Source organism: Aphelocoma coerulescens, chromosome 12 (genome assembly GCF_041296385.1).
Source record: "Aphelocoma coerulescens isolate FSJ_1873_10779 chromosome 12, UR_Acoe_1.0, whole genome shotgun sequence".
Classification (NCBI taxonomy): Eukaryota; Metazoa; Chordata; class Aves; order Passeriformes; family Corvidae; genus Aphelocoma; species Aphelocoma coerulescens.
In genome coordinates this window covers 7,634,608-7,658,841 of record NC_091026.1, presented here as the reverse complement: position 1 = coordinate 7,658,841, position 24,234 = coordinate 7,634,608, and the positions used below count along the sequence as shown (strand labels likewise).

The following is a 24,234-nucleotide window of genomic DNA, read 5'->3' as shown; positions in this document are numbered from 1 at the left end:
AGTCCTACTGTGCCCAAAATTCCACATGCCTCCTGAAAAGATAAGTGAAATGGAAAAAATAAATGCCTGGGTTACTTACATATTTAAGACTCATTCTCAAACCTTACATTTGTCTTTACATTTGGTGTGACCTCTGCTGTGATTAAGGATAACTATGCTGTACAGCACAACCCAGGGTAGCAACTCTTAATTCAGAGACTGAAAAAGTGAGCTGGAAGTTGTGTTACCTTGCCTACACAGGACTGTGCCTGAATTAATTAGAATTATTATGATGAGAGCCTATGACTTTGGAGGCAGCCTTATCCTACACAGATCACCTGCTGTCAAACCCCCAGCCAAAACTTCCTCATGGCCCCGGGGCTGACCTCGGAGATAGCACCTTACAGCACCACAAAGGATGTCCCAGAAAAACTGGACTCAGGTTTTTCTGACCATTTTACCCAATAGTAAGTTACAAGGCTCCCATTAAACCATTAAACTGTCCTGAGCTACCCATTTCTTCTGCAGTTTGCTGCTCTGTGATTCCATAAAAAGAAGCATTCTTCTTGAAAATGGAAAAAAAACCCATGAATAAACAAATTATATTGTAAATGACATAACATAACACTAAAAGTTCTCATAACACATTCCTAATTCTGATCTCAACTTCCTACTCTGATAATAAGTATAATTGTGTTGCATTTAATATAAATTCTCCCTAATCATTTTCTAGCTAGGTTATTTGTGTCAGCTAAAAAACATATAGCTCACTGATTATATCCATAAGCTCATCAATTATTTTATTGTTGTCATTCTGTAGTAACTATTTTTAACGAGGTTCAACATATGAAGGGGTGTAAAAACTCTGAAAATAAATCTGCCTCTTAACCAAACTTGTTTTTATTTTTAGTCCATATTTATCTGGCACTTACTGGCCTCTGAGTTATATATCTGCACTAATGGGGGACTAAACCTCCTTGTCCCAGTATTTACTCAAAAAAAACCCCATTTGTTCATGTACTCTCCCTTCTTCTCTTCAAGTCAGTGTTTTGTACTATATTCAGCTTTATTTATAAAAGGTTATGCTTACTGCAAAGTCTGTCGTGGAACAGACTTTATTAGATTAAAACTAATTTCCTTCAAAATGTCTGCCCTTCTACTTCTGAGGAAAACATTCTGACTTAATATTGGAAGAGAGGGGAAAAGCCCTAGTTAATTAGGGGGAAAAACATGCACAGCGCCCCCACTATGACAACAGACATCCTTTCATCCCTGTATGGCACAGCCTTCTCCCACCCTGGGGCTCCCTACAAGTTGTGCCCGAGGTTTCCCATGAGGAACCCCCCAGTGCTGGCGAGGCCCCTGCTGCAGATCCAGGTGCAACACCCCCAAGCCAGCCCCGCCCTGCAGGCAACTCGTTCTGTCTGCACTTCTCCAGACTGCAACAACTATTGCAGGAGTTGTGATGCAATTACAGGATTGGAAGACCTATAGCAGAGTCTGCCCCTTCTCCTTTGTAGCTACTCCAAAGGTGGAATGAGCAAGGTCATTTCTGTGACATTTCCTGACATTGGCAACCCCACATCGGGGTGAGGAGACATCACTTGAAGATCACCACAGAGAGGAAAACTGTACTGGATAGTCACACTTCTTTATTTTAGTGACAACAGCAGATGCAAGAGGTGTGCTGTCCATGGGCTCCAGCTGCTGGGAGAGGTGATGATGGACACTGTGGGGTGTAGGGCTCCCATGGGAGCTGGACACCTCAGGAAGCTCAAGGGGTGAGATGGATGAGGCATGAGGGAGCTGCTGTGCCGTGAGAGGGTGTGTGTACATCCCAGGAGCTGCTGCTCCTGCAGGTGGTGGGTCTTGAGCAAAACTGGCATCTGCAAACCCTTGACAGGGAGCTCTCCAAGCAAGGGCATGGGATTACTCTTGACAAAGGGAACTGCCAGCCATTGTCCCCTGGGGAGAAGGAAACTCAATGCTTCCTCCCATTTCTGCGAGCCAATATAGCTCTGTAAGGGGTTTATATTCTCCAGATACACCACATGAGGATGTGCTTCAGAAAAGCTGGTACAAAGACTCTCTTTTCACCACCAGCACTTAAATATTCATAGGAAAAGGGAAGTAATAGGAAGCTTATTGGGAAGAGATTACAAAGGAAAGATCTGATAGTAGAGGAGAACAGAACTACAGAGGGACCTTTAATAAATAACTGCTATGGTCCCAAGCTAGTTAATAAAATTACAGACTAATTTAACCACATCCCTAAACTTGCCCTTCAACAATTGCATGGTCAAGACATTGTATACAAACAGAGGGGTCAGCCTTTGCTAATGACCACAAAAAGCAGTCTGCAGCACAGGCTGTAGTTACAGACTCAGGGGCTGAGTCACGGACTATACCCTTCCCTACATGTGTAAGGCATTAAGCGTTCATCACAGAAACTTAAATAAATTAAATCATTCCATTGCAAATGACAAAAAGGGAACTTTCAAGTTGCACAATTATTCAGAGATATGGAAGCAATAAAGTTAAGGTTCCACAGGCAACCTCAGCTCTGGACTTTGGTCTGCATGTAGTGTGGTTGTTAATTCCATAAACCACTGATAGTTTTGGGTTTTTCTTAAAAAGAACAGAATAATAGTTTTTATCTGCATATAGTCTATCAAGTCTCAAAAAAGGTAGCTCTACTTTATTTAAATAATCCAATCTCCTTCTTACTGATGCATTTTTATGCACAAATCTCTTTTCCCTCTATTCTCACATTTTGATGTTCCAAAATCACATTTCTGTCCACAGAGCCTCACCAACAATCCTCACCTCTAAGAAACTAAGCAGGGTACAAAAGACTTTCTGCATGGATCTATCCATCTGCTTTTTTTCTATTAATACACAGCATTCCATGTGTGCAAGGAAATACTCAGATCTGAATCTAAATCTAACAATTTAATGTGCAGGAGGTCTTTATATGCCTATAGTCTTTCATCATTATTCAGCCATGCTATTCACAAGATTTTGCAAGTTACTTACCAAATATATACTGTCTATCTTACAAGCAAGTGACTTCATCAGCTCTGGCTGCCATACAGGTAGTTTACAGTACATAGAAGTCATATCATATATACATTTAAAACTGAATAAGAGTATTTGATTCTGTATGGAAAACAGTATTAAAATCACAAAGTCTATACCAAATTCACACAAACAAGAAAACAGTTTCAGTCTTACCAGCAGAAGAAATGTAAGTTTACTACTGGGCAGATAGAGCATTACAATTTTGTTATGTTGAAGGCTGTAGGGATTACTTTATTTTTTTGTTGTTGTTGTTTTCCTCTACTGTCTTACATAACCTGAACATTCATACAGCTATTCTTCATCAATTACCTGGCTGAGAGCATCCTGAAAATTGGGGAATCTACAGTCAGGCAACTCCCATGGAAATGCCATGACAAATGTAGTAAAGAGGTAATCCGTGGCAAAATCTGAATATACAACAAGTTCAAGAGCTTCCTACTGTATCTGGTATAGAAAAAAAACCAAAAAAACAAAGGTGAAGTTCTTTGGAGAATGAAAAAAAAAGTTAGACTTAGAGCTTATACCATAAGCAGCTGTGAAATCAATCAAACATAGATGAATACTTATGTCAGAAGTTTGTGAATTCCACCCAAAGAGAAAAATGAGACATAGCACAACACAGCTATGCAAGAGTCCAGCAACAAAAATATTGTCTAGGGATAGCTTTGAAATATTTATAAACAAATGTAGTGTTACAGCGGGGGGAAGGAAAACGATAAACAACAGGGTCATATTGTAACTTTAATTAAGGAAAAAAAAGGCAAAATATCTGAAATACCAAAGGAACATCTTTAAAGGGACTTTGGGGGTGAGAGGGCACAGTTGGGTTTTTTTAAACAACCATAAATACTCTCAGACTTGTACTGGGATGAGACAAGAGTGGCATCTAGTGGCTCCCAACGTTACGGTGCTTGTTCCCATTGAACGGCTGGGATACAGCCCGGACCTGCTTTTCTGAGGTGTTCATTCCAACCCTCTGGGCTGTAATTGAGTATCTGGTGAGTCCTTCATAGCAAAACTGGGGAATGGGGGGGGCGGGGTGAGGAGGTTAACACGTAAAGGAATAAAGTAAAGAGATTTTATTCTGGGTTTATCGGTGCTTTGTTAGCAACTTTGCTTAGAGGCAAGTAGGTGGGATTTTTTGTTTTAATCTGGCAGGAATAAATTGTAGGCTCTATAAGAAAATATTTAGTAAAGCTATAGAACTAATACTGGTTTGTTCTTCATGTGTACTTGTTTACTTACCCCTGACTTCCAGTTACAAAGCACATTAACAGAGACCATTCATACCTTGTATACGTGTTTGGCCATATTTTCCAAAATTTACTTAATACTCTAATGAATTACATATTTTTAATACGAAAATGTCAAAAAGAAGTTCCCCAACTGAAAATTTTGAAAGTTCCTTATGAGAGTAGACAGTGTATTTGCAGGAACATATTTCCAGAGAGTCATTCAGATCCCCTGAGAGAGGATCACTTGCCGAGGGAAAGGGTACAGTATTATGGCATTAGGGAGACTTGATGAGTTTTTGATCCAGGTTCCATTTTAATTATGTATTATTAATCATTTTGCAGTTGGAAAAATCCACCATTGTCTGTGTATAACTAATTAGGAGCTCATGTTTCTTAAATTAAAGAAATGTGTAGAGGTTTCTTTTGCAATGTGGGGTTGAGCTAAGAATACATTGCAGTAGAGCATAAATTATCCTTCACAGTCCAAAAACTGTTCCTCTACAACATAAATATACAGGAAATTAAATTGTGTATTATATTCCAAGACTGCTGTGAGAGACTACAAATATTCAAATATCACCGCTGAAAAGGCCATTTAAGTAACCTAATCTGCTTTGCATTTGCAGTTCTTATCTCTTTGAAATGGTTTTCTGATAGTAAAAATAATTTCTCTATTAATCACTGCACAGAGTAATGACACGAGCATAAGTATATATTAATTGATATTATTGTTTATGACTTAGATGGCAATGACTGAACATTACAAATGCTGCTATTACTATCAACAGAACAGCATGCAAGGAGGATTTGAATTGTAATCAGTGTCAGATACAATGCTATTAAACTAATATTTAACATATATTTAACAGAGTCCAAGTGTTGAATGTTAATATATATATATATATATACACAGTGATGTAATTTAAAACATTACAAAATGTATGTAGTAGAGAATAAACAAAAAATCTGTGTGGTGGCAAGTCATTATGTTTGAGCTCAATTTACCAAAGTGTCTATTTACTTCAGGAGTGACTTTCTTTTTTTAGTTTTCAGAATTAAAAGTGAAATTTAAAGCGAAATTCAAAGCTAAATTTTCATTTCTAAAACTGAAATAAAAAATTATTGCAGATTTTTAGAAAGTACTTTATTCTGCCAGACATTGATATTCACCAAGTCCAAATAGCAGGTTTTTTGCTTTTTTTTCCCCTGAATTTTGGTTATGAAAGGTCATACTGGCTTAATATGGTGAAATGGGAAAGCTAAGATTTAAATTCCTAGAAAATAAAGGATTTTGATGATATAGCTGTTGACTAACACTAAAATAAATGAGATTTGTTGGCACAACTTGCCAGAATTTCAAGCTTTAAGTAAAAATGAAGGCAAAAGCAAAGCCTCAGTCAATACCTTGCCTGTGTGCTTCTATCCAGTGTTTTGAACATATATCACCAATTTTACATCATTATAATGTTCTAGCTATTAAGTTTCCATATTCTGTGATTATTGAGAAGCCAAAAGCTCTATGGCTTTTTGCAGCACCTGCAAAACTCAACATTTAAACTAGCTTTTCAAAATTGGTTTTTCCCACGTAAGCCAGACCTGTGTGCTGGATCACCCACCAGAACTTCCCTGTGACCTTTCTGTTAGGACAGGCAGTGTGCCCGAGGGTTACAGTCCAGCTAAGTGGCAACAGAATTGCACCATTTATTTGTGTGAGCAAAGAGCAGGCAGGAGTGGGAGTCACGGAACGGGGCTCGAGTGCAGCACACACCATCACATGCAGGCATGCAAAGTAATGCCTGCTCTGGAGTTTTCCATCTAAACACAAGGGAGGAGATTTACCCAGTCAGGGGACATGTATAAATAATTAGGTAATACCAATCAGGGAGATAAGCAACACTTTCGGAGCATCAATCGCCTTATTCGCCATCAAGAGTTTGCGGGGGTGGGAGCAGGAGGGAGAAGCGGTGGATCACTTGTTGGAAAAGGACAATCAAAAAGGAAAGAATGTAATTAGTGAAACATTGGAAATGTAAGAGCGGCCAACTCCCATCTGCAATCACCCATGAAACCCAGAGCCAGGGATTGCAGCTCTCCCCAGCAGCGCTGTCCTTTGCCAGCTGCAATGAGCTGGAGGAACTGACCATCCACAGAGATTTGTACAATACCTGCCCTCGATGTGTGAATGGCCGCTTTTGTTGAAGAAGTGGAGACGTGGTTTTAGTTAATGCAGGACATTTCAACTGGTAAAATGTTACTAAATCAATTGTATATCAATATACGTTCTGGTATCGCAGCAGTTACAGTTCAGCGTGTAGGGTAACAATAATGGAAAACAGAACTTGCCATTATGTATCATTAAAGTATAATCAATTACAGGAATCTGTTAGTGCTTTCCTTCAGAGACTCAATCACGGGGAAACACAATCTACTTAAATGTGCAGATAACAAACGGAAATGATTTTTAAAACAAGGTGACTGGGTTGGAAACATTTTTAAAGATAAACTTTAACAGATTTCCTGACCTCATTTTATTAATACAAAAGTCAAAATAGACAAAAATGCTGGCTTTATATTCCAAGAATGGAATATGAAAGTTCCTATTAAATCTGGGCCTGGTGCATGTATTTTCCAGCCAACGAGTAAGACTGCATTTGCTGGATTCATCATTATATATTTGTGTGTATATACAGTGATGTCACTGTTTAAGGCACGGTAAAGTCCAAATCAGAAAACACAGTTTTTATATTGTCCTTCTGGAGTTCCTTCACACACCACCTGAGGCAATGCTCCCCAAATTCACCAGTTAATGATAGGGCTTATCTGGAGACCGAAGCAGAGGTGCCTGCACACGGCTGAGTGCTCCTGGGGAGCCAGGAAACCATGGCAAGAGCTGATGAAACCATCAGGAACATCCTCTGTGCACAGGGGATTTGTCACTGCAGAAATGCTTTATCAGTCAAAAGAAGAGCTGAGCTGCAGTCTGAAGAGTAAGGGCAAGGCAGCAAATGAAGCAGTTTTGTATCCCACATCCTTTGTATCTCCTCCTCTCTCTCCCTTGATTTATCCTGGCACACCAGGGGCTCTCCTGGTTTACAAGTGACACAGGTGAGTCACTCAGCTAAGATAAAACTGAATCCACACAAACTCTTTTGGCCTTGACAACAATCCCACCTCTTGGTTTTGTCTCCTCACACACAGAGGGAAAACGAGAAGATGAGCTGAAAATCTTGGGAGAGGATGAATGGAACAATGCTGAAACATTAGGGGTGGGAGGAAAGAAAGCTCACCCATGAATGGAGAAAAAGCCACCAAGGCTGAACAGCTTTCACTCCAACCAGTCCCCAGTGCTGCTGTACTGCCTTTTAGTTAAAGTGAAAGCAAGCAAGTAAAACCTGCATTGCCAGGAGTGCAAGGGGCCCTTGATTAAAACCCCTCTGTCTCCACCTTGTGTCAGTAACTGCCCTCTTTCCAAACAATCTCCCTAACGCTTTGACCTTGACAACAATCTCACCTCTCAGTTCTATCTTCTCAGACACAGAGAGAAAACAGGAAGATGAGGTGAAAATCTGTCTTGTTCTATTTCTCCACAAGCCCAGCAACCCCTGCTCAAGAGGAACACTGGTGCTGCCAGAATGTAGAAAGGTCAAGGACTGGGAACGATTTGGAGGAAATACACAGCAAGGTATTTACCAAGGAAGCAAATTTTTAAAAAAGGAATTTCATTTATCTATGGAGTTAAGAGTAGGTACTGTTAGGGCTGCTATTGTAAGGAGTTCAGTGCAGAACTTAGATCAAAAATTAAAAAATATTTGGGGATTCAAGTGGTTTTATAGTACATACTACACATCCTTATTTTCTGAATTTCAATTAATCTTTAAGAGATTTCTCTTTCTGTAACCTGTAATAGATCCCAACGACTATAGGTCCCATAAAATCTGCAAAAAATTGCAATTGTAAGAGCTGAAACAGAGTACAGAATGGGAGCGGATATAGAAATTGAGTAATTTCTCACAACAATATCATCTTGTATTTCACCTCCTTACTGTGCCTTTTCATGTTATTGACATTTTACATGTAGTTAAAGCCTGGAAATTTAGGTCTTTCTAGGAGTAAAATAATCATTTGAGTTTTAGAAGGCTACCTCAATAGATATTTACCAGTATGGGAATTTCAGTAAAAATGAGGGGAATTTTCAGAACACAGTGTAGGATTTGCCCCTTTACTGAGAGATTTGCACTTAACTTTGAACACCTCTACCCCAGCATTAATCTCTGGCACCAACACCATGATACTTGTGGGACTATTCATTTCCCAAGCGTTTGCAGGAAACAACTGGATCCCCAGCTCCTACATGACTGCATTAGATGATGTGACACTTGTGATGGGGAAAGACACAGGGACCTGAAGTGTTGCCTGGCCTTCTGTGGCAGGTCCTGAGTAAGATGTGATCAATGAGCAGCCAGGGCTGTGTGGAATCCAGGCCAGACAGTCCAGGGCAGCAGACTGTGCTCCAGTGGCAAGGCAGTGAGGATGAGTTAGGGCAGCACCTTCCCACAGCAGGTTCCCAGCCTGCCTCCCCCAGCCCTCTGCTGCTTCTGCCACGGGGCAGAATTTGCAGAAGGAGAGGGGGGAGTTGAGTCAGACCCCTTGGTGAGGAAGGGAGTGTGACTGAAAGGAGAGAAGACCATGGAGAGCAGTTCAGAACTGTGCAATGACAGCAAGGCCACTGGGCTGGGCAGAAAGGCTTGGAAAGACCTCACAGCCTCCAAAACCTCCCACAGCTTTTCATAACCTCAGATGGCCTCTGTCCAGACCATTTAACCTCATTACAATTCCATCCAAAAAAAAAAAAAAAACAAAAAAAAAAACACCCACAAATCCAGCATAAGCTTCCACAAGCCATAAAAATTGTGCCAAATCTCCTCACCTTGCTGTCAACCAGCTGGGCCTTTGCCAGCCCTACACGCAAAACCTCCACGGTTCCCTTCCAACACTGCACATCCTCCTCTACTCACCTCTTCGTTGCTGCAAAATTCTGGTTTGCATATGATGCTGAAAGCTCTTGAGCTGACTTTGTCAGCAGGAGCATCACACAGCACAGAATGCCCATTAAACCTTTCACTAGTATCTCTGATTGGCACCTTTTGGAGGCACAGCAATATTTCTCCAAACACAAGCTCCTCATTCCAAAAAGCTAACTGGACACAGAATAAGATCTCAAATCCTTGGGGTTTTTTACATCTCAACTGAATAGTCCAAAAGCCTTAGCTAAACAGCTAATAGTTTAAATCTGATGTATAAAAGGCATGAAAAGTAACATTAAATAAAACTACTGTTATTTAAGTTTTGGGGTTTTTTTTCTTTTTTAATGAATCACAAACAAAACTCATTTAAACTTGGCCATATGATTTTTCAAGGAAGAGAAAGGATTTTTCAAGGCTTTTTTCCAAGCTTTTCCCAAAGTACATCTTCAATTTTTTATTTCATCTGTTTATGTACTTAGCCATTGACCTTTGTTGAGTAAAACCCGTGGCCTGATCTTAGACATGGTCTCTCACTAGGAGGCTTTTTTGGGGTATTTTTTAAGGAGGACATCTCCCACAGTATAACCCACAAAAGCAGTGATAAAGATGTGCACATTATGCAATATACTTAAGGCTGAATTGCAGAGCTTTGAACAAAATGATTAAAGCATAAGTAGTGAACTATACATGCATTTAAATATCCATATTTAATTTATACTCTCAGTAATGGTCACAAGTCTATCTGGAGTACAGCTCAGAAGGCTGTGTTTCTAAGTCTGAAGGTTTTAGACATCACAGATTTGTCAAATTTTGAAATCTTTAATTTTTATATTAAAAAGACCTGAAAGTCATTAACTGTGGCCCTTGACATCAATGTGTCTATTGTGTGTTGTGCTGCCACCTATTATTCATGGAAAAAGAATTACTTTTGTTTTTCCAAATAATTTTTTAAAAATCTGAGTTTAAGTCACCAGTGACTATTTCACAAGGAGAAGCTTCCAACTATCCATTAATTAAACATGCAAGCGCATTTTTATGATTAAAATACCCCACAGTTCACTGAAACCAGAAAAATCCTGTATATTATGAATTGACAAACCACAACTGATTAAATGATGCATGAAAATAGAGACAGAGGCAAAATAACCTACTTGAACCCAGAAAATTTTCAAACAATAACCATTTCCAGGTTTAATTAACTTTAACACAAAATTGGGGGCTCCTTCTGTTTCAAGTTAATGAAGCTCAACACATGGACACTACAATTAGAGACAAAAGCATAAGTCGAAAGCAAGTTATATTTCAGGATTGAAATAATGAGCTTGGTATTTTAATTTCATAGTCAGCAATTATGTGAGATCCAGAAACAAAGAAACAATACATGCAATAGAAACGTTAAGGTACAAATGCAGCTGGTTTTCACTCAATACCTTTCTTATAAGCCAGAGGCAAGAAAATATTTTTTTTCCTACAATAAGCAGTATGTACAATACCCTGGAAATATTTCTACTATGATCATCTAAGATTTACTCACTTTCATACTACATGAGTCAGAAACGTGACCTCATCTGAAGCCCTGAACTGCTTAGTGACTCCTATCGTGCCTTTCTCATATATATTCATTAAATCTTTATCTATAACACTGTTATTTCCATTTAAAATGATTGTTGTGCAGCAAAAAAAGCTGCTCTCCCACAAAAATGAATAAGCCTAGATCACTTCCACCCTTTTCAATAATTTGCCTATTCCTAAATACTAGGCTGGAAGAATATATGACCCTTAACTTAATCTCATCACCAAGCACCTCCAAAGAAAAAAAAAAAAAGGCACAAAAAGAGAAAAGATGGTCTGCCATTTATGTCTCCCATTTATAGTTTATTAAACCTAGAGATAATAGGAAAAAGGTGGAAAAAAGCAGAGAATGTCTGGGCTGTAGTATCAGATATCACTGCTTATTACTGGCTATCTGCCTAGTAATCATAAATCCATTGGGTAATATTCTCAAATCTTTTGCTTTTCAGGTAGGTGTGAGCCAAAAAGAAAAAAAGTTTAATTTTCTATGAAGAGCAGAAAACAGCAAGCACAGCACAACTGGGTACCAGGATGCATAAATATTCCTGATTACGAACCCTTGCACATAAAGCAAACAGGAAGAGTTTGAAGTTAACAGTGTGTACATCATGCAAAAGGTATCTCTGTCCCAAAAGATAGATATCACATGGACTATGAATGAACTGCTCCAATAAATTATATTATTCCTCAGAGGGGAGAGGAGAGCAATGTTATAAACAGTGACTTCAGAAAAGTGAGAACAATAGGGCATTGAATTTTGTAAGAGTGAATTAAGGATCCTTTTTTCCTGCAGGAGAGCTCAGTATCACTGACCAATGAGCCTTATAAATAAAAGCATTAACTCCAGCACTGCCTGTTCCCCTAAGCACCTCAACATCTTGCACTTTCAACATTCAGTACCTACATTAATTTCTGATATAATTACAAGTACATACTGAATTAAATAGAAGCTTCTAATAGATCTTGGTTTTTTTAAATATACTTTCCAGAGAACTCAGAACACACAGGATCCTGGCAGAGCACACATCTCAGACACAGCTTTGATGACAGCCTCTGTGTGCCTTTGTAGAAGACTTAAACCAGAAAACAACAAACATTGTGCACACCTCCTCCTTGTGCTGCCTGATATGTACTGAATACCCATGGATAAAGGAAAGTTAAGCCAGAGCAGCATTTTTCAAAATGAATTTTGATAGAATCAAACTCCTCAGATCTGTCACTTGCCTTTGGCATCACTTAAATCAAGGAGAGTCATTTTGTTAAAACCATCTCCGAGATCTCGACAGGACTGGGAATGAAGGAGTAAATCTGACTCCCAGTGTGAACCCTGCTCAGTGCTGAGGGCAGGGCAAAGGCACAGGGCTCAGAGTTCTGCTGACCTTGTCTGCAGCACAAAGCTAAAAGCTAATTAAAAAGCATTTTCAGAAGGTGACAAGCTGTTTATATTTTTTTTTTTCTGTGAGAGGGGAATGTCCACTACTTTCGAGGCCACAAGTCTGAACAAAAGAAGTCAAAAAACTGCTTACTATAAAATGAATTTCAATGCCAAATTTCTGTCTGCTACCACCAATATGCCAAACATTAAGCACTGGCAACTCTAACTTCACCTTGTGTGTCATTTCTCTGGCTCTTTAGCTGCTCTCTTGGTTGGTTAGAATTGGAAATTGATAGGCCCATAAACATCTACAAGAGACACATTATTAAACACATCATCTCTGTCTGCTCTGAGAACGATAAGCCAAGTTCTCTAAGGTTTACAGCAATCTCAAGGAGTGTATGTTTTTCAATAACCTTGTGATCTTTTTTCCTCATCTATGCAGCATTTCTCCCTCACTCTGTGCATACTTGTTTTGCTTGACTTCTCCGAAACTTGTTTTAAAATTTTATTTGAATGTTACCTACTCTTCTGCTCTCTCCAAAGGGTTTTTTTTAAGCAGTTGAAAATGGTTTCTCCATTTTAGCCTCACTATAAGCAAAGGTAATGGCTCTTAGAGAGACTTGCAAAAAGATTACTGTCAGGACTCTTGAAACACTAAGATATTAACACTTAACAGCTTTGCCTTACACATAATTTAGGTATTTCTGCTTCTCCAGCGTTCTTCCCTGCACTTTACAGTGTTCTGACACCTAACCTTTTTCTGAAGTGTTTCTGCTTTCTTCTGCATCATCCACATCCTTTCTTTCAAAAATCAAAGTTTGTCCCGTTTAACCTGTTCTGCCTACTGGAGCAGGGGCCTGGGGTGGGGTGGGATCACTTCTCCCCAAAGGACAGTTTGCTTTGAAATGCAGGAAAGCCTCCAACTGCTCAGTTGTAAACTGTGGCATGCATGGTACACAGGCTATTCTGACTGGGTAGAAAGTCAAAAACATTGGCAGGAGCTATTCTGGTTTGGACAATCTTGGAAGGAATGCCAGGCATTTTGAAAGAGTAAATTTTTTTGGAGTCTCAGGTAAAATTCTTGCAAGCTTACACTCACTCCCAGTTTGATATGACAAATTTCACTCTAGTTTTAAGGCTGTTATTGATTTTCTGCTGAACGTTCATTTCATACGGTCTCTCCTTTTTCTTTTCCTCCCTATTACCTGCTTGAAAATGAACATATCTGTATTCATGTGACTGGTTCTTCTAGTACATCATTATCCCCTTATTTGAACAATACCTGTTTATTCCTCTGTCTGTTCTATCAGCATAAGCTAAAGAATTGCCTTGCAAAGACAATAAATGAAAGAATTTCATGTTGCAAACAACAAATTGTTTTATCACTATTCTAAATAGAATTTGTTTTATTTATAAAACCCAGGAGTTTGTGTGAATATGCAAGAATCTAAGTTTTAGCTCTTTTAAACATGTCTCTAATGCTTATAAGATGCATAAAAAGAGCCTTAAAAAAGCAGCCTGGAGATACCTAATGACCTGAGAACGGGAAAGGAAAAACTGTAGAGGTACTATCTGTATGTAAATACTTTCTGTTCCATCTCATTGGTGCTGTTAGATGTGACCTGTTAATCTTCTTAGTTTTGGAAAACACATATCTTTTTTGCAGAATTCTGCCAGAGAGGAAAAGATTTATACTGCAGTTCAAAGCTATCCTCTGAATCAAGTAGGAGAGACACTCAGACTAGAGCCTCTGAGATCCAAAATGACTGCCCCATCCATCAGGCTTTTCTGAGCTGAGTGTCTCACTAACTCTTCTGCTAAATTATTTCACATAGTACAAATAATTTAATATTCACTAGAGAAGCAACTTGAACAGGTTGCTCATATCCTGAGAGCCCCACCTATGTGATCATGAGTTGTTCCGAAGCTGAGGTTTCTCTTGCTCAGGAAAACCTTTGGGGTAATCTCAATGTTTAATCAGAGAACTTGAAATTTTGAAAACACTCATGGGATGAGAAAGCTATTTCCTTCTCATTTCTGGTAGCAAGCAAGCATAATAAAGGCCCAAATAAATGCATAAATACCAAAATCTCAGGAAAACAGCATTATCAGCCCAGTCATACAGTTCTTTGACAACTCAAGGTTTCAGATTTCTGTAATTGTTTACAGCAGGTATCACCAGACAAAAAGCACTGTGTCCATATTTGATGGGTAGAACTGAATTTATAGAGTGTTCTTCAGCACACACCTCACACACTTCAGTTAGAGACTGCTGTTACGGGAGAGGCTGGCAAGAATAAATCCAGAAATGTCTGGAAACTACTTCTGGCTTAAGAGTACCAACAGGACAAGTCCTGTAACTGCAGGGAGATGCAATCTCCACAAATCTGTGCCAAAGTTCCTCAGAAGCAGAGCACGTTATTTGCAGCAACAAATTCAGACCAGAGCTGCCGGTTCCTCTGCTGTCAAGCCCTGGGTAGACAGGGCAGCTATTGAACCAGACAGGCAGAGAATTACTGTTCTTTTTGGATGGGTCCCTCATAAAAGGCAAAGCAGCACCAAAATTACAAAATTGCTGAAGAATAATCTCTCCTGCATCTCTGCTTCTGAGACAGCAAGTTAAACTCCGCTCTTCTGTGCTCAAAGTCACTCCTTGTCAACAGAAATTACAAACAAGCAAAAATAAAATCACTCTAGTTATTAACATTTGATTTGTTTGTAGTAAGAGAACATAGTTCTTAGCAAGATAAATGTGTGGAAGGAAAAGTAATAGAAATTATCCACTGATCATAATTGTCTTAAAACATAAAAAATATTCCCTCAGTGCTCAAAAAACCCCAAACTACAGAACTCCAAGCGCAAAAAAAATTATGAAGCCATTCATCATTAGAAGATGAGCTAAAATATTGCTAGCCTGGCTTCACAGAACCTTGTTTCTCCTTTTCTTTTCACTTGCAACAGAGGCAGAAGACATAAAAGCTTTGAAATTAAAATAACCAAAAAGGTTCATGGCCCCTCTTTCTCTGTACTCTCATTCTGATACTTAATCCCTGCCATGCATGCAGAGTGAAGGCCAAGTGGAAATCTTGCTCTGAAGATTACTTTGTGCATGATTTCTGCTGCATTTTTTAACCAGTTACATCTGAATTCACTGATGTCTTGATAGTTTCATAGTTATTTCCGTTTTCCTCCTGCCAATCTCAGCAAATAAATAGGAAAGAGTAGACAAGCTAAAATGCTCTGAACTGAAAGGACTAAAAATCTGAAAATCAATTTGTTGCAATATTAGAGCAGTTGAGAAGTCCTTAATTTGAGATCACAGAAATCAACAAGAATAATAGAAAATTAAGAACTGCAAAGACAAAGCTTTTATCTCTTTCAGAAAAAAAATTGAAGTATTTTATGAAAGAAAAAAATACCAAAGGCAAAGTTAACACCAAATAAAAACTCAAACAGATGTTTTTATGATCTAAATGTGGCCTGCTGTGCCTTGTAGTTCATTAGCTCACTAGACACAGGTTTCTGTGCATTTTTTCTTTCCTTTTAGCCATCAAACTGCACTGTAATTCTTAAGAGTTTGGGCCTTAGGTGATGCAGTTGGTTTTTAAGGACATTCTGAATTCTATGCTTACTGCCTTTCCTTGATCTCCCTTACCTTTTGACCAGTATGGAAAAATTCAAACTATTCAGAATAAGAACCACACCTCTGCAGGTGCTGGCAGCATTTCTCCATCCTAGCTACATCCAAACTGTGCCTCCAGCTGCATGAACAAAACCACAGAGACCCCAAGTGTCAAAGTGAGATGGGGACAAACCCCTGAGAGCAGATCCTGTGTGAGGCACCTCAGGAAAGAGCTCCAGAGGCAGATCTTACAAATAAATGAATGGTAGTGCTCTGCAGCTACTTCTGCAGGAGTTGTGCAGGGCCTCAAGAAATTTATAGTTTAGATTGGTGTGAACTTAAGGCTCTCTTTCTCCTCCTGCCTTATTGCAAGCTCCAGCTGCAGTGTCCACAGTCCACACAGAGCACTTGGACCTGCAAAAGTCTAAAAAGGAATTCAGGCTGTTTCCAGGTTCAGAGTTTAGACAGACTGATTTCTGATTTAGAAAAGAAGCAGCTTGGATAAATAATTCATGAAGAACATCAAACTTCAGACACTGCACTGTTATTTTAAATATACTTTAAAAAAGGTAATTTCAGTTATTGGTTACAAGTGCTTGAAGTTGAACAGGCTTCCCTTTCCCATTGTGGAGGTTCAGGGCCCTTCAAGAGCTGACTTCAGAATAGAAGGCATTATTCTAACAACCAGAAAAATGTTAACAGACTGTAAATCTAGTTATCATGTGCCTCATACGATATTAGCAAGATAATAAATACACAAACAGACTTGTCTGAAATATTTAACATAAAAGTAATGCATGTGTTATAATAGGAGTTTAATAACATTATGTGGAATAGCTGTTCCTTGTATTTTCCAGTACCTGATGTCAATGTAATTATCATCTATTTGTTTAAATTTTGATTCAATCACTAGGCATCTAACAATCCATCATTATAAATTTTTGCCTGATATCATTATACTAAATAAATAGGTTAGATTTTTTTAAAAGTAGCAGCAATTTAAGTTATAATTTTATATCTATATTTAAGCTCTATAGCTAACAGCTAAATTTCACAATTAGTAAAAGTCAGGTAGCTCCCGTTGAACAATAAACTATTGAGTAATATTAACAGTTGGAGGATTAGACCCAGAAGCTGTAAACCCCACGAACTGGACTAATTGTGTTCCTCAGCCCTCTTTTACTATTTGTGCTTTCTCCTAAACATCTGAAGTCTTACTTTTTGTAGATTTTTAAAATATGCGTTAAAAAGTACATTGTTCACATGTGTAAACCACTGGAAACCCCTTAACTCTCCATCTGCTGATTTCACAAGATTTTTTTATGTAGCAAACACACATAGGCTGAGAGTAAGGATGTGATTTTTCAAGGACACGAAATGCAATTTGGAGTTAACAGACAGCAAAATCTGGCAGACAGGTACCTAATTCTGGTATAGTTTTGCAAACCTTTTCCTTGCAGGTCAGCCATATGGTATAGATCTTAGAAAAATGAATAATGAAAAACAGCCTTATACCAGTATTCCTTTTTTATCCCACTAAATTAACTTTAAGAGTATTCTTAAAAGAAAGTAATCTGTTCCTAAAAACCATTTGATTAATCCTCTTCTAGTCTTTGGACATAAAACTGAAATTAGGTCAACCATCTTAACATATTGGCACTTGAATCTCTCCTATCTTATGCAGGAAGTAAAACTACAACAATCAGAAAACCTGGTAATTCCAGTGCATCAACTGTGCACCAGCTTTGATTCTAGTAGAAAGAAATAACCTTGTTTTTTATCATCACATCACACACATGCAGAGAAAACTCAGCAGGAATATAAAGAAAATGAACTAATGAACTTAATTAACACAGAGAAAAATAAAAGAACTACCCTGCGGATGTGTATTTGTAGTGAAATCAGTCAGCAAGTGAACAAGTAGTCATGACAAAATTTTATATGACTTCCTCCTGTCATTGGGGTCAGAAATACGAAAACTGGATAGGAACTAAGTATTATAAATCTTTGTTCTAAGATTGATGGGGGGTTTTTGTTTATAAGAAACAAAGTACAAGTTATTTTTACTGCCGCATTGAGAACTGCAGCACCAGCTCCACCGCTGAGCATCCACCTCCTGAGATTACAGAAACCCAGAAATGCTCCAGCCCTGTGAGAGGGATCCTTCCTTCCCTCCCTCTGTCCAAATGGTGACAGCACAGGTTTGTGTGCACAGAGCTCAGTTACAATCACATGGATGGCACAGTGTGCCCAGGGCTCAGGAGCCACCCCAGCCCTGTGGCTGCAGGCTGAGGGTGCTTTGCCACCCACTGCAGGAGAGCAGCAGCTGCCTATCACATTGGTGCATTTTTGCCCTTCAAAATCTGTCCAGTTTCCAGTGGTTTGATGAAAAGTGGTGGGAGGAGAGAGCCTCTAAACACCTCTGTGGTTGTATCAGCTGCATATGCGACAAATTCTTAGGTACATGACAGATCCAGGGAAGAGTTTTCCACTTCAGACCCTCTTCATGGGTCTGAACACCAAATCCCCCACAGTGTTTCTGTGAGCCACAACAAGGCAGTTCACATCTTAGGAAACAGACACCCAAGCACAGAGGTAGTAATAGATCAGGAGGTCAAATTTTAGTTCACAATAATTATAAATTACTTGTTTTGGGTTGTTTTTTTTTTTTAAAGATCATCTCCTATCAGAAGATGTCACTCTCTTTATTATCTTTCTCCAAAAATTTTTCTCTGGCAAATAGCTATGCCAAGAAAACTAAAGGATGATTTTAGGATCACTTCAAAACATGCAACAGCCAATATTCTTGCTGGGTATATGAGTTTGGCAGTTGACCTCTTTGCTGGGGGTTTTTCCATCATGTTAAAGTCTCAAAATCAGGGAAATGGCTTCATTTTAAACAAAAGTGAGCACAGACATTCCCATATAAAGGAAGAAGGGAGAGGAGCAATTCTTTACACCTGTGAATATATTGTGACAGGGCAACTTGCTGCAGTAATACAAATGGTAACTTAGTTTACATCCCCAAATACATTAGGCATGACTAAAGAACTTATAAACTTGAAAATAGTATTTTTAAACTTAGAAACTTGAAAATAGTATTTAATAACACAGAATGACTTACACCCATATCCATGAGGTAAGAAAACCCTGGACTGAGACTCAAATATAAGTAGCATTTAGATGGTTATTACTTTATAACCTCATATCCCTAAACGAAAAAAAAGAATCACCCAAACCCCAAATATTGCAGGTTAAATCTTTAAAGACTGCTTTCATTGATTCATAGTTTGGCCATTACTCAAACATGCAATGTATGATGCTGATGAGTTAAACATCACATCAAACATTTTGATTTATTCCTTTCAATTCTCTGGGAATTTTATTTTAACTACAAGGTTGGTGGTGCCAATAGATTCAGTCCAGGGATAGATAGTTGAGTGCTTAGACCATTACACAGAATTACAGTATATTGATTAGAATACCTATTGGATAACTAAGGACAAAGCTAATAATACTAAGAAAAATGCCCAGAAGGGATCAAGTCTAGTCTAACCAAGTAATACAGTTTCAGAATTGCTGAAGAGAATACCAGCAGTCTAAAAGGTGAACCCTCACAGTTATTATTTTCTTTAAGTTGGTGTTTTTCTACAGTCAATAAAAATATTAATACAATTTTATTTCCCCCCTTTATCATTTTTATGTACTAAAACAATACTATCTATGGTGTCCTCAAGACACAGAAGGTGATGCTGGACAAATAAAAAGCAAAAACACTTCCTTTATGGGCTTTCTGAATTTCCAGAATATCTGAGCACAAAGACCACAGGCTGGTGCTATATCACATATCACTGATTCAAAGCATTTAATCCCATCTTCCACACGTCAGCCAAAGCAATACAAATGCCAAAAAATTCCTCTTTGATAGCAGAATTGTATACACTGTACATTATATAAGCCTTCTGTCCCCCTCCACTTGACTGTACACTATCAAATCATCCCGGCCATTACTTTATACTGAGCAGATGGTATTACGAGATTTTTGATAAAGAACAACAATCACCCAGCAAGGGTTGCAAAGGGGTCGCTGAAACCAAGATTAACAATTGATTAGCTTTAATGGACCGTGACAGTAATAAACAACAGAGCTCCACACAAAGATTTGATTGTCCTGTTAATGCTGCTGACACAAATGGCTTTTAACTGGCTTCCTGAAAGTGTTAATATCGCAGAGCCTCGGCAAAAAAAAAGACTTTGTCAAAGTGAGAACTGTCCTGCAGTGAAGAAGCATTTACTGTAGCCCTCTAAAACATCTTCTACAAAGTGTGTTTCTGATTTATTCAGACAATAGTTCCTATTTCTCCAAGGCTTAAAGTTCAACAAAATGAAACACAGCACACCTCTGCAAGGCTGGAGAGTAATAGAACTCTAAAGCACTTGAATACAGAACCCAGCACTCCTCGAATATCCAACAATAATGTGAATTATCATTTTCACTGTGCTCATTTTATCCTTACTCCAACCTGGGCTGACAGATCTCAGTATTACAGCCTTCTAAACTCAATTTTTTTATGCTTGGCTCTGATAAGTTTACTCTATTTTTTCTTTCTGCAGAGAAATCAGTAATTTGCATCATATTTTCATTAAAATAAAGTGGTTTTGATTAGAGGAAGTAACCATGGCAAAATCTGAAAACAGAACTTAACAGATCTGTTTATTTCTTAGATACACGTATGGGAAAATGTCTATGGAAAAAGCCTCTGTTTCCTTTAATTCTTTAAGCTTAAAATTTAAATAGACTTATGGCAAACATTCACAGAAAGTTTTAAAATTAAAACTAGGTAGAGGCAAAGTAGACAAAACTCCACCTAACATGGCATTCAAGGAACCATGGATATAGGAATTCAATTAAAGGTAAGGAGGTATTTACTCATCTGAGCACCGAGTAAGACTTTCTGTTAAACTTTCAATGTCGAGTTAAATTACTCAGTTTCTAAAATCAGCCTTTTTTTTTTTTTAAATTACGTGTCTTATTCAGGCAAAGGCTTTTCTTTTAAACATTTTTAGCTGTGAGCTGCCACAGTGCTGCTCCCTCCTGTATTATTCCTAAAGGCAACACACAACAGTGGTGCAGCTCTAAGGGCTCCTAGGAAAGAGAAAAACCATCGTCTGCTCTAGACACAGATCCAAACACAGACCACTTGCACAAATCAAGGTCATACTTAATCCCATCCCTGTGGGTCCCACCCCATCTGCAAACTCGCCTCTCTGCAGAGCAATTCCTTCCCAGCACACTGCAGTGACACAACACGAGGCTAACTGCTGTGTTTAAAATTGTGACCTACTCAGATATGCAAGGGAATTTAAACAGAATCTCTGAAAGAGTAAAATCCACCTGCTTGGTGTCCCAACACACAAGCACTAAGTACATAACCTGTCAAAATACTGAGCCAGCCTTCATTAATTCCATTTTCTGTAATCAGCACCCTTCTATTACTCACATGCTTGGCTTTCTACAGCAGCTCCTCAAGCAAGCTATTGTATAAACCATTATATATACTCTGATGAAAAACAGTCAAGAAAGTAATTATTTACTACCTGTAAGTCAGCATCAAATTCATGTTTCAGGTAAGCATCTTCTGCAGCTTCAACAAGACGCTGAAAAAAAAAAAAAAAGGTGTGTTTTTGAAATAATGGATAACAATTTTATAACCTGGTACAAAAGCAGAGATTTTTTGAGCATTGTGCAATCCATCTGCTCTCATACTTCATTGAATACAAATAAATGATACAGATATATTTTTTAAAAAAATTTTAAAGCCTCAATATCCACAGCTGGTGGTACAAAACTCTTACAACTGCTCAACTATTAATAAATAAAGAAATAAAAAGGTCACTTTTCCCATCAGTGCTCAGCTTCCTGCAGCTCCCATTCTGAAAAGATTTTTGAGAGAACAAAAATAAAGTTGATTTCATGCTGGACTTTATTTTGCACATGGCAGCCCTTTTCAAATCTTCCTTAACATTAAAATAGGTATTTCAAACACACTTGATTTCAAGAAACTGACATAAAAACGAATTTCTAAATTACACATCAGCTATAAACGATAAGAAAAATAGAGACTAGGGTTTTTTACTGAGCATACTGAAATACTACCTTAACATGGTACATTACCACAAGATTTTTCTGCAATTACTGAAGTAACATTTACTGAATGGCAGCAATTCTGTTGTGTTTTTACCCTCTTAGCAATATTCAGAGCTCCCTGTAGTAGTTATTGCTCTTCGCCATTATCATCTGACAGGAAAAAAACAGGGTTGCACCAAAACACAGCTCCCCGAATCATTTAATTCATAGAGGGGTTTGCTGCAGATATTCTATTGGGAAATGACATTATACCCTTTCTAAGGTTTTACTCAGGGTTCTTTATACTTCAGAGTATTTTAGCCATGGGAGGAACTCCTACTTTTCATTTAATCTACCTGAACATTCATATATGTACATCCCAAAATCAAACAAAGAATACTCTGTACATGACTTTTATTTTCTTTGCTGAATGTGCACTGGTGCACATCGATATTTTTCAAGTATTTTACATCACAAAGCAAGGTCCAGACTCTCATTAACGATACACAGAGTGGGCAGCCGTGCACACATTTTTTTCCCCCTTTTCATAACATTTTGCACATTTATCAACTCTTTGGATATAAATCAAAATGAAATCAGAATTCATATTGATTGCTATACAGTTTGAACTATAATGGAAACTGAACCAAGAAAAATATTTCTGGTTGCCAATGCAGAAAAATGGTTGAGCAGAACGCTGACAGTTTAAGCAGAGCCACAAGGGCTGCAGGGAGGGTTTGTGCTCAGCAGGGTCTGAGGAGCAGTGGCAATTCCCAGCCTTCCTTCACTGCTCCATCCCACCTTCCACTACCCACAGCAAGCACGAGCCCCAAAACCCCGGGGCCTCTGCTGGGCTTCTGCCTCTCCCTGCACACCCTGTGGGGAGGCTCTCCAGACCTCTTCTTTGGTGCAGAATTACAATCTCAGACATGAGATTACAAACTAGAAATACTCTTGATACCTTGGCTGAGAAAGCCCAGCAAAGGGCTACCTTCCCTGAGCCCTGTGCTGGGAGTACATCCCTGACATTTGACTGGTTCCAGCTTTAAACATCTTGTCCCATGAAAACCCAGCTGGTCACAGCAAACCCTTTTGACCCAAACTGGAACTGAGCTGAGATGGTTCCAATGCTGGGCAAATCAAACCAGAACTGAACTGGCAAAATGTCCAAGCTCACATTCCCATGTACAGGGGTAAAAGAACCCTTCAATAACAATGCATCCCAATCTGCTGCAGGAGGGGGATCCGTGGAAAAACATTTCAAAGGAAACAGTGAACTTCTGTGCAGTTGTTCCCACTACTCCTGTACTATTTGAACAGTACTAAGAACAGACCTTGCAATGTGAAACATTAATGAATGTTCATTTGAGCCACTAAATTTTTGTCTTTAGAGCCTAGAAAGGGAAGTAACACAAATTTACTCCTCTGAGGGGGAAACCTTACAGAAACTGAAACAAATTCATACACATTTGAACATTCTCAGAAACCTATCTTTATTTAGCATGTTAGTGACCTGCTGAAAGGATTTTACAAATTTAGCCCTTGTTTTTCAAGTATGGAAAAGGCCTTTTATGTAAAACAACTACTCTAATTCAATGCACTACTGCAGATGTCCTTTATAATAAAGCCATAGGTCTATTACTCTGTGCTCACCTGATACAAAAGTTCATGACTGATGAGTTTGAGAGGAAAAAAGTGAAAGATCAAAAAAATTCTTCATACAGAAAATAATTTTTCATAAGGAAAAGAAAACCATGGTTTTTCTTTCTCTGCTGAAATATTTACTTACTCATCAAAAGAAAAATTATTATTGTATTTCATGAGATACCAGTGATATTAGATATTAGTACCTGGCGGGCTAGAAAAATAATTCATGGCTTCTTATATAGTTTGTATTGATCCCAATGTGTTTCAATTACATTTTTGCCTCGGTGAAATAAATTTAAACTAAGATTTACCTCCACATGTAAGAAATAACTAGAGAAGCATAAGATGGGTAATAGTAGAAACATCTGGTAACAAGGGCAGCTCAGAAATGAAAATGCTTGGTATTTTATTGAATTATTCATTAAGATTTCACTTGTTACTTTTCTTAATGTACATTTCAGCAACATTCTCTACAAGAAACTCAATGACAAAGAAGTGAACTGTCTACTGAGAGGAATTTTTCCTTGAAGCTGTAGAAGCAAATATGTAAGCATATTTTATGCATTGCC

General features: G+C 38.3%; 1 protein-coding gene across 9 annotated transcripts in view; it reads right to left on the bottom strand.

Moving 5' to 3' along the window:
• Positions 1–24,234, bottom strand: part of CACNA2D3 (calcium voltage-gated channel auxiliary subunit alpha2delta 3) — a 422,236-nt gene that overhangs the window by 249,926 nt on the left and 148,076 nt on the right. For all 9 annotated transcript variants that reach the window (XM_069027740.1, XM_069027747.1, XM_069027744.1 and 6 more), the window contains one exon: positions 21,490–21,549. In XM_069027740.1, coding sequence (XP_068883841.1) covers positions 21,490–21,549 — 60 coding nt within the window. The remainder of the gene's footprint in view (positions 1–21,489; positions 21,550–24,234) is intronic.